This window comes from Rhinoderma darwinii (genome assembly GCF_050947455.1).
Source record: "Rhinoderma darwinii isolate aRhiDar2 chromosome 1 unlocalized genomic scaffold, aRhiDar2.hap1 SUPER_1_unloc_21, whole genome shotgun sequence".
NCBI lineage: Eukaryota > Metazoa > Chordata > Amphibia > Anura > Rhinodermatidae > Rhinoderma > Rhinoderma darwinii.
Window position 1 is genome coordinate 345,878 of NW_027461658.1, and position 11,251 is coordinate 357,128.

General features: G+C 41.0%; 1 protein-coding gene across 1 annotated transcript in view; it reads right to left on the reverse strand.

Moving 5' to 3' along the window:
* Positions 1-11,048, reverse strand: part of LOC142670918 (uncharacterized) — a 43,075-nt gene extending 32,027 nt beyond the window's left edge. The window contains exon 1 of the mRNA XM_075847131.1: positions 10,948-11,048. Within this exon, the coding sequence (XP_075703246.1) occupies positions 10,948-11,032 (85 nt within the window). The 5' untranslated portion in view covers positions 11,033-11,048. The remainder of the gene's footprint in view (positions 1-10,947) is intronic.
* Positions 11,049-11,251: the final 203 nt, after the last annotated feature.

Consider the following 11,251-nt stretch of genomic DNA (forward strand, 5'->3'; position numbering starts at 1 on the left):
AGTAGATTGAGGACAAAAACCTCCAACTCCATCTCTAGCCATCTTCCGAAACCCACAGGTATTTTCAAATGTGGAAAAAGAAACGGCTTATGTTGTTTAAGTATAAATGCAGGAAAAAAAGAAGTTATGTCTAATGTAACAAAAGAAAAACATTCCAAACTGATACTTTTATGAACTGTGTAACCGATCATGTAATATATATATGATTGAATGTGAATGTGGACTACAATATATTGTCAGAACTAAACAGACACTGAGAAGTAGATTGAATGGTCACCGTTTTAATACCAAAAACGGATTTCTGAAACACAGCCTATCGAGACATTTGCTACAAAACCATAAATCAAAGTTCAATATCATAAAAATTTCTCGAGTCGAACAAATAAATTCAAAAATAAATAATAGAATTTCTACTTTGAACAAACGTGAATCCTTTTGGATCTTCAAATTTGAATCTCTGAGTCCAAATGGACTCAACGAGAAAATAGATTCAGTCTAAATTAATATAGTAAAATAAAGAAAATTAACTAAAAAATGGAAGATCTGAACAAAAACAATCTGAACCTACGAATTGTTCAAAATAAAGCAAAAATTATAGACTGATACACAAATTACCAGTGACACAAGTACCGTCTCTTAAAGAAAACAATGTAATAATATTCATCTAATATATCCCCAATGGAGGGTAAATCTAACTAAACTAACCACTAGAGACAAATTATGAAACCAGATACAGAATCTCTAATCAAAAATACCTTTTCCGACGTGCAGTCAAATGCCGGAGCTATATTTCCGGCGATTTAAAACCTATGAAGGTGAACCTGTCAAGGTTAGAGTTCGTTGTGGGAGTTTCATTACAGGTACGTATGCATTGTTTTTCTTTCTTTTTTGTATTATGAAGTTTCTATGTTTAATACTTCATTTTATTTCGTTTAGTTTCGTTTTAAACCTGTGCTGATGCCGATGATGGTGTTCAATTAGCAGTATTTGTTTAGATACCTTTTCCGACGTGAAGTCAAATGCCGGAGCTATATTTCCGGCGATTTAAAACCTATGAAGGTGAACCAGCAAGATTAAATGACAGTTGCGATCCCAATAGCGACATAAAAATGTAATCTATCGCAACATAAAATACAGAGATTACACAATATAAAATCACATGATAGAAATGAGATACCAACTGAGAAGAAATACGTACATTTTTGCAGACATCTAGCCATTTCCGTATTTACATACATTTTTATTTAAAAAAAAAAAAAGCATTATTATTTATCTAAACAAATACTGCTAATTGAACACTATCATCGGCATCAGCACAGGTTTAAAACTAAACTAAACGAAATAAAATGAAGTATTAAACATAGAAACTTCATAATACAAAAAAGAAAAAAAAAACAATATACCTGTAATGAAACTCCCACAACGAACTCTAACCTTGACAGGTTGATCTGGACGTGAACCACATGACATGGTTATTTAAGATGATGCTTGCTTTAAATTTTAGATGCCTGACGAAGACCTCGGTACGAGGTTGAAACGAGTTGCAGCAAATTCTTTTACTATATTTATAACTTGTTCTCCAATAATCCTTTTAGTCCATACTAATGACTCAGTGGAATCAGCAAACTACTCACACTAGAGCGCCCGGTGAAAGGAGCATTTTTCTTCCAACGTTTCTTCATTCAAAAAGACCACGAGAAAGAGGCTCCAGTGTCGGAGACATCCATCGTGGTTCAGCTCCAGAGGCTAGCACAGTGTGAACGAGATCAAAAGGTGGAAAAGCACCTGACAAGCAACAAAGTAAAGTTGTGCTGACAATCTTGCACAACTTAATCAGGTAAGTCCTACCAAATCACCCCCTGACCTTTTTACCCACCATATCTGTACTTTATCACCTTAGAGGAGCGCCGTCTCTCTCCCTCTTTTTTTTGTTTATCAAGCAATAATGTTAGTAGAAGAGAAGAATTTCTCCTTGTTGTTTACTAAACCTTTTTTTATGAAGAGTGATAGAATCATGAGAGGAGGGAAATGTAGGAGAACTTCACTATGGAATAGCCACTTGGTCCATTTTGCCTGAATTTTGAATAATTAAATTAACTTCAGAATTATTATTGCATTTTTGGATTAGAATATTTTGCTTTCTCAACACATTTCATTTTGGGTGGAGCTTTTGTTGGATAATATCCGTGTTTGGATCTAATGCACTGAGGATATGGGGCCACAACTTCTTGTTATCTTTAGTTTCAGAGATTGAAAATAAAAAAGAAGTAATGAAGGATCATATGATTTACTGGCTTTTAATCATGAGCGGGTGTCATTTAATGTTGTACTACTTACAGGCTATGTACACCTTTCAACCTAATTATGTTTATTGTTTATTTGGTTCCTAAATGTAAAATGAATCAGCTTTCTAAATAGTCTTCATTAAAAAGTTCCTACCACTTGGCTGCTGTAGAGTCTGTGTAACTCCTGTGGACAGCTGGTCTCCTGCAAATTCTAACTCAAATCCCTCACTCCACTGCTGCTGGCGGCTGACTCAACCACTCTCCCTCCTCCTTTCTTATTTTTAGTGTTAGAGATAGGAGTGTTTGTTGGGGGGGGGGGGGGTGGTACATAGCAGGTCCGAGTATAGAGAAAGCACCTTGATAGCCTGTGAGCTCTCCTCCTTATATTCACTACGATACTAACAGCTTGTGTGATCTTGTCTGTACAATCCTCCGCTGCCATCTCTAACACTGAAAGAATGGAGGTGGAAGAGCACTTGAGTCAGCCACCAGGAGCAGTGCACTGACGGATTAAAGTTAGAATTTGCAGCAGATTAACTGTCTACAGGAGTTATACAAACACTACAGCAGCCAAATGGCAGGAAATTTTAAAAAGAACTATTTAGAAAGTTGCTTAATTTTGCATTGAGAAAGAAAATTAACAATAAAAAAAATTAATTACTTCAAAAAGCTGTACATAGCATTTAAAAGGAACCGGTTAGTAGGTTTGAAGTCACTAAAACACCAATATGCCATCATGAAGCTGGAGTTTAGCGTTCTAAACCTGCCTACCTAAAAGAAAAATCAATAATGGAGGAAAAAAAGAGGACCAACGGCGCTGCTATAAAAGATGTCAGGGCAAGAGATAATAATTACCGTTTATTGAAAGAGGCTACGCGTTTCGACGCCGGACCGGCGTCTTCATCAGGCCTGATGAAGACGCCGGTCCGGCATCGAAACGCGTTACCTCTTTCAATAAACAGTAATTATTATCTCTTGCCCTGACATCTTTTATAGCAGCGCCGTTGGTCCTCTTTTTTCCTCAATTATTGATCCGCTTTGACAGCAAAAAAAATTTTTTTTTGCGTGTGTACGGATCTGGCAGCAGCTTTCTGGCTCTTGAGATACTTAACGGTATCCACTACCTAAGGTGAGCGATTTTCTTACATTAGATTGCTCTTTGTACTCCCTCGCGTTTATTGCACTATGTGGCGCCGTGTATCTCTTTCTCCTCTCCCTTAGTACCTAAAAAAAGGACATTTAGGGAATGGTTAGTAAAGTAAATTACAACTTACCGGAAGAAGTCCAGCAGCATCGGGTGCATGCACATATGAAGCAGAGGACACTACACCTCACTTTACTGTGCATGCGCAATGAACTGTCCTCTGCTTCCTATGCGCCTGATGCCGCTCCCGAGCTCCTTTCAGTAAGTTGTAAATTACTTTACTAACTGTTCCCTAACGTCCATTTATGAGGTAGGCAGGTATTGAAAACTAGACTCGGTTGTATAACGGTATGCTGGTGGTTTAGTGGCTCCAAACTTACTGACAGGTTCCCTTAGTTATTATTGGTTGATCAAGGTTTCTTAGAAGGTGTGAACCTCTACTGTTTCGATATCAATGTATTTCTATGTTATTAATTATGGTATAAAATCAACTGCACGTCCCGAATATGTTATAGAATCACTGGTTGCACAATTCCAAAAAGTCTGCTGGAGACCGTCGGCAGTAAGCATGCAAATAAAACCGCAACCCCAAATCCGTCACAACACTGATCGACAGAATCTAAGGCTACTCTGAGGTATTCGGCAGAGCCCACCGCAAGGCTGGATGGTTTTTGATGTGCAGAACCCAGGTTGTTCTAACAGAGTTCAGTGTTGGATAAGGAGTGCAATGCAGGCTACACCTGAACAGGTAACCAGACAGCCAGAGGGTAAACAGAAAGTCCAAAACAGAGCTAGTGGAAATCAGGTACACCAGAGGTCAGAACCAGCTGGGAGCAGATAATCAAAACCGGTAAAACAAGGGGTTAACGAGAGACAAGCCGAGGTTAGTTTCCAAGAAGTCCAAAACTCTAGTGACCAGGGTAAGTGAGAGCTTGATCACAACACCTAAGAAAGGAGAAAATTCACAAGCAAAGAAAGAGGGAGGAGGCAAGGTATAAATACCCCACCCTACACCTGACAGGAACAAGACAGAGAAGTGGGATAGGCTCAGGAAGTAAACAGAACCGCCCAGTAGCTAGATCAGTAGTCATGGCGATCTTAAAGACACAGACACTTCCTAACAGAATACAGTTAAATCAGAACAGAATCTTAACCCCTTCCCGCCATTTCACGTACAGTTACGTCATGGGAGATGGCCTTTTCCCGCATCTCAACGTAACTGTACGTCATGGAGATGAAGCTGGCTCAGGAGCTGAGCCAGCGACATCACCGCCGGGTGACAGCTGTATGTTACAGCTGGCACCCTGAGGTATCGGCCAGGACCGGAGCTAGCCTCCGATCCGACCGATTAACCCCTCACATGCTGCGTTCAATAGAGATGGCAGCATGTGAGGAGTTTATAGCCACCGGCACCCCAGCAACGTGATCGCTGGGTTGCTGGTGGCTGCAAAGGCGATCGGAGGGCTGATACTTACCTCCCGGTCCGCCAGTAACGGAATCCTCCTATGCCCAGTCGTCGGCGGGGCCCAGGAGGCTTCCGGTACCATCGGCAAGATGGCGCCGGCTCAGCTTCCGGCTCAGAAGCTGAGCCGGCGACATCAGCAGTGGGTGTCCGCTGTATGTTACAGCGGACACCCCGATCTAATCGGTAGGAACCGGAGCTAGCTCCGATTCCTGCCATTAACCCCTTCAATGCAGCGATTCAATGCAATCGCTGCATCTAAGCGGTTTGTATGCAATCGGCAGCCTTGCCATGCGATGGCAAGGCTGGCGACTGCTACTATGGCAACAGGTTGCCTAACAATGGCTTCCTATCTGCCATTACGTTAGCCGATTAGGCCCCGCCCGGAGGCGGAGCCTGATCGGCTTGCTGTCAGTGAACAACTGACAGTTCTAATACATTGCACTACATAGGTAGTGCAATGTATTGGAACATCAAAAAAACAGTTGGACCTTCAAGTCCCCTAGTGGGACTAAAGAAAAGTGTAAAAACAAAGTGAAAAAAAATAAAAGTTGTAAAAAATACAATAAAAGTTTCAAATAATAACACAAATCGCCCTTTTTCCCTTATCAAGTCATTTATTATTGAAAAAAATAATAAAGCCATACATATTTGGTATCGCTGCGACCGTAACGACCTTAACTATAAAAATATTATGTTATTTATTCTGCACAGTGAACGCCGTAAAAAAAATACTGACATAATTGCTATTTTTTGGTCACTTTGTCTTCCAAAAATTGAAATAAAAAGTGATCAAAAAGTCGCATGTACCCAAAAATGGTGTCTATAAAAACGATATCTCGTCTCGCTAAAAACAAGCCCTCATACAGCTCCATCAACGAAAAATTTAAAACCGTTATGGCTCTCACAACATGGCGACAGAAAAAATACATTCTCTTTCCAAAAGTTATTTTATTGTGCAAAAAGTTGTAAAACATAAAAAGTGCTATAAATTAGGAATCACCGGAATCGGACTGACCCGCAGAATAAAGCTAACATGTAATTTATAACGCATGGTGAATGCTGTATAAAAATAACTAAAAAAATATGCCAGAATTGCTGTTTTTTGGTCACCTTGCCTCCCAAAAAAAAAAAAGGATAACAAGTGATCAAAAAGTCGCATGTACCCCAAAATGGTACCAATAAAAACTACAGCTCGTCACACAAAAAAAACCAGCCGTCATACCACTACGTCTATGAAAAAATAAAATTAGTCAAGGCACCAATAAGTTAGGAAATAAAAAATATGCAGTTGTGCCGGCCTGAGGGGAACATTTCTTCTGTTTCAAGTGGCGAATTATCAAGGCCCCTAAAATTAGGGAACCAGGAAGGGGAGGGCCCAAACATATCTGCTGGAAGTGAGGGCGCCCGTATTATACCAGGACAACACTACCCAGCAAAATTCCCCAAACTTCAAAGGTGCGGAGTGTGGACCAAAAGGGGAATAAGTAAAGACCATTTATTAGTGCGACACCAGCCTGTGCAGAAAGGATTGTGTCACAGCGTAACACATCTATGGATTATTTTATTGGGTTTTTTTACCCCACTATACCACCTGACTATGCCCCTTATATACTCCAGCCCGCCTTACATGTACCCCCACATTATAAACGGAAACACCAGTAAGACTCCAAACAAAACTACTACAAGCAAAATCCACGCTCCAAAAGCCAAATGGCGCTACCTCCCTTCTGAACCCTACAGTGTGCCCAAACAGCAGTTTACTTCCACATATATGGCATCGCCATACCCGGGAAAACCCTTTTAACAATTTTTGGGGTGTGTGTCTCCAGTGGCACAAGCTGGGCGCCACATATTGGCATATCTATTGAAAAACCATTTTCACTCTGCAACATCGCGTGCACACCAATTTCTGCCAATCACCTGTGGGGTTAATATGCTCACTACACCCCTATGTGAATACCTTGAGGGGTGTAGTTTCCAAAATGGGGTCACTTCTGGCGGGGGATCCACTGTTTTGGTCCCACAGGGACTTTGCAAATGCGACATAGCGACCAGAAACCAATCCAGCAAAATCTGTACTCCAAAAGCCAAATGGCGCTCCTTCCCTTCTGAGCCCTACTCTGTGCCTAAACATCAGTTTATGACCACATATGTTGTATTGCCGTACACAGGAGAAGTTGCTTTACAAGTGTTGGGGTGCTTTTTTTCATTTATTTGTTGAGAATATGAAACATTTTCAGCTAAAACTATGTCTGATTGAAGAAAAAGGATTTTTTTTTATTTTCACTACCCAATTCTAATAAAATCTATGAAACACCTGTGGGGTCAAAATACTCACTACACCCCTAGATGAATTCCTCAAGGGGTGTAGTTTCGTGAATCGAGTCACTTTTGGGGAGTTTCCACTGTACTGGTACCTTAGGAGCTTTGCAAAAGTGGCATGGTGTCAAGAAACCAATCCAGCAAAATCTGTGCTCCAAAAGCCAAATGGCACTCCTTCTCTTCTGATCCTTGCCGTATGCCCAAACAGCAGTTTATGACCACAAGTGGGGTATTGCCGTACTCCAGAGAAGTTGCTTTACAACTGTTGGGGTTCTTTTATTCCTTTATTTGTTGAGAAAATGAAAAATGTTGAGCTAAAGCTACGTCTTATTGTAAAAAAAGGATTTTTTTTATCTTCACTGCCCAATTCTAATAAAATCTATGAAACCCCTGTGGGTTCAAAATGCTCACTACACCCCTAGATGGATTCTTCAAGGAGTGGTCTCCTAAATGGAGTCACTTTTTTGGTGTTTTCACTGTTTTGGTCCCTTAGGGGCTTTGCAAATGCGACGTGGTCTCCGCAAACCATTCCTGCTAAATTTGAGCTCCAAAAGCCAAATGGCGGTCTTTCCCTTCTAAGCTCCGCCGTGTGTCCAAACAGCCGTTTATGACCACATGCGGGGTATTGTTTTACTCGGGAGAAATTGCTTTACAAAAGTAGTGGTGCATTTTCTCCTCTTAGTCCTTTAGAAAAAATTAGCTAAACCTACATTTTCTTTGAAAGAATGTAGATTTTCATTTTCACGGCCTACTTCCAATAATTTCTGCAAAAAACCTGCGGGGTCAAAATGCTCACTATACCCCTAGATAATTTCCTCAAGGGGTATAGTTTCCAAAATGGGGTCACTTTTGGGGGATTTCCACTGTTTTGGTGCCGCAAGAGCCTTTCAAACCCGACATGGAGCCTAAAATATTTTCTAATAAAAAGGAGGCCCCAAAATCCACTAGGTGTTCCTTTGTTTCTGAGGCCTGTGCTTCAGTCAATAAGTGCACTAGGGCCACATGTGGGGTATTTCTAAAAACTGCAGAATCTGGGCAATAGATATGGAGTTGCGTTTCTTGGGTAAAACTTTCTGTGTTACAAAAAAAATAGATAAAAAATGAATTTCTGCAAAAAAAAATAAAGAAATTTGAACATTTCACATCTATTTTGCCTTAATTCCTGTGAAACATCTAAAGGGTTAAGAAACGTTCTAAATGCTGTTTTGAATACTTTGAGGGGTGAAGTTTTTAAAATGGGGTGACTTAGAGGGTTTCTAATATATATAAGGCCCTAAAATCCACTTCACAACTGAACTGGCCCCTGTAAAAATAGCCTTTTGAAATTTTCTTGAAAATGTGAGAAATTGCTGCTAAAGTTCTAAGCCTTGTGATGTCATAGAAAAATAAAAGGATGTCCAAAAACGATGCCAATCTAAAGTAGACATATGGGGGATGTTAATTAGCAACAATTTTGTGGGTTATAACTATCTGTCTTACAAGCAGATACATATAAATTTAGAAAAATGCTAATTTTTGCAATTTTTCGCTAAATTTTGGTGTTTTTCACAATTAAATACTTAATGTATCAAGCAAATTTTGCAAGTAACATAAAGTCCAATGTGTCACGAGAATAAAATCTCAGAATCGCTTGGATAGGTAAAAGCATTCCGAAGTTATTACCACATAAAGTGAAACATGTCAGATTTGAAAAAATTGGCTGTGTCCTGAAGGCCAAAACAGGCTGTGTCTTGAAGGGGTTAAGGGCGTCTGGTCTCCTTACACAAGGTTAGAAGCTCATACCGCAAATGACAGGGGGCTGATATTTACCCTTCCAGCATCGCTCCTTACATGTTCAGCACAGACAGGAGGTAAAGTAAGGAACGTCTGTTTGGAGCTCAGGCATTGACCCCATCAGGAACGTCTGACAAACTCTCGGATTTTATGAGCAGGATGACAAAGAAAAATCATCCTGTGTGGGCGGGGGAAGCAGGACTCACAGCCTTTCTATGAGTCCTGCAGTATTTATACCGTTCTTTAGATGAAAATACTGAATGATGTCATTGAAAACATTATATCCCAGATCTCAGCGTCTACCCCCCGATCCTATACTGCCCTCTGATAGAGGAACATAAGAGACCGGACACATCCACACTAAATGGATCCTTCTAACTGGACAAATCTTCTCAAAAAGGAGGCTGGTCCAGAGAGTAGCCGTACGCCATGGGTCCTGCTGCTGAAAGATCCAACAATCAGCTCATATCACCGGACAACACTGCGGGCGGTCACATAATTAATATGTATGTAATATTACACAACTCACAATCACATGAACCCCAACAATATAATACAAGGGAAGTTGCTCTTTAACCCTCTCACTGCTTGTCCGGAGCTGTGCTCATGCAGGGGGAAAAGTACTGCGCACAGCTCGGACAGTAGTGTTACTGCAGGGAGAACGGCTTGTAATGAGCGGCAGCTTCTCCCTGCACAGTAAGGCTGAGTTCACACACACTATATACGGACGTAACTCGGGCGTTTTAGCCCCGAATTACGTCCGAAAATGCGGCTCAAAAGCGTCGGCAAACATCTGCCCATTCATTTGAATGGGTCTTACGATTTTCTGTGCCGACGGTCATTTTTTTTACTCGCCGCTGTCAAAAGGCGGCACGTAAAAAAGACGCCCGCGTCAAAGAAGTGTCTGTCACTTCTTCAGACGTAAATGGAGCCGTTTTCCATGGACTCCATAGAAAAACAGCTCCAATTACGTCCGTAATGGACGCAGCGAAAGACGCCTGCACATGCCATTACGGCTGAAATTACGGTGCTGTTTTCTCCTGAAAACAGAACTGTAATTTCAGCCGTAACGGACGCTGCCGTGTGAACATACCCTAACAGTAAAGTTTAACGGTCCATGACCACCCTGACCAGGTCTTCTGCATTTCTAGCGTCCTGCTGCTGGATTCCTCTTGTTCTTGAGTTCGATTCCCCTGAAACTCCATTCCAATAAAATGTTTAAAATAAAATGTAACGGAGTGTAAAATAAATAAAGAATTATATCTCCACACACACATTGTTCAACCTGTGTTACTTACAATCGGACAGATCCCTGGATCCACATTCCTCATTACTACCAGTAACCCTGTGTATTGTGTCTTACAAGGAAGATCTTTAACCCTTTCTTATATCTCTCGCCACACTTTACCATTACCAAATCCTGTGGGAGCAGGTTCCATGACTTTACGGTTCGGACAGTGATGTGCGGCTTTAGGACTTTGTGATGAAATTGCATTTCCTTTAATTGTAAGCAGTGACCCCGTGTTCTCTGCGGGTCCATGAAAATAATCATTTATTACATTGTTTTATAGGGACGTTTCCATTTTTATATAAAGATATCCCCTCCCCCTCAACCTTCTCTTCTCAACAGGAAATACATTTAGTTTTGATGGCCTTTCTTCATAACTGAGAACTTCCAGACCTCGTATTATTCCCAAATGGAGAAATGGTGGCAGAAATTTCTGTGATTGTCCAACTCATCTGAACGTGGTTACTACAAATTCATGTACCTACTGCAGAAAGAACCGCATTCAGAAATATGGAAACTTCTGCGTGTGAACATAACCTAGTGCAGCACTGCCGCAAAGCGAGGAACGTGTGATCAGAGATCAGGAATCACATGTCTGTATATACTGCACATGACGAAATTAATACTTCAAAAAATAAACAAACAAAATATAATATCTATATCTTCTTACCTTGTGATGTGCGCGGCCGGTAGTCCTCCATCATGACCTCCTCGTACAGATCCTTGTGTCCTTCTAGATACTCCCACTCCTCCATGGAGAAATAGACAGTGACATCCTGACACCTTATAGGAACCTGACACACACAATGATACAGTCATCACCCAGACACCTCCAGTGCCGTTACTGTAGAATTTCCCAGCATTCCCAGCAGTGTCACCTCTCCAGTCAGCAGCTCCGTCATCTTGTAGATCAGTTCTAAGATCTTCTTCTCATGTATCCGGGAGTGAGGGGGAGGCTCTGTGATGGGGCTCTG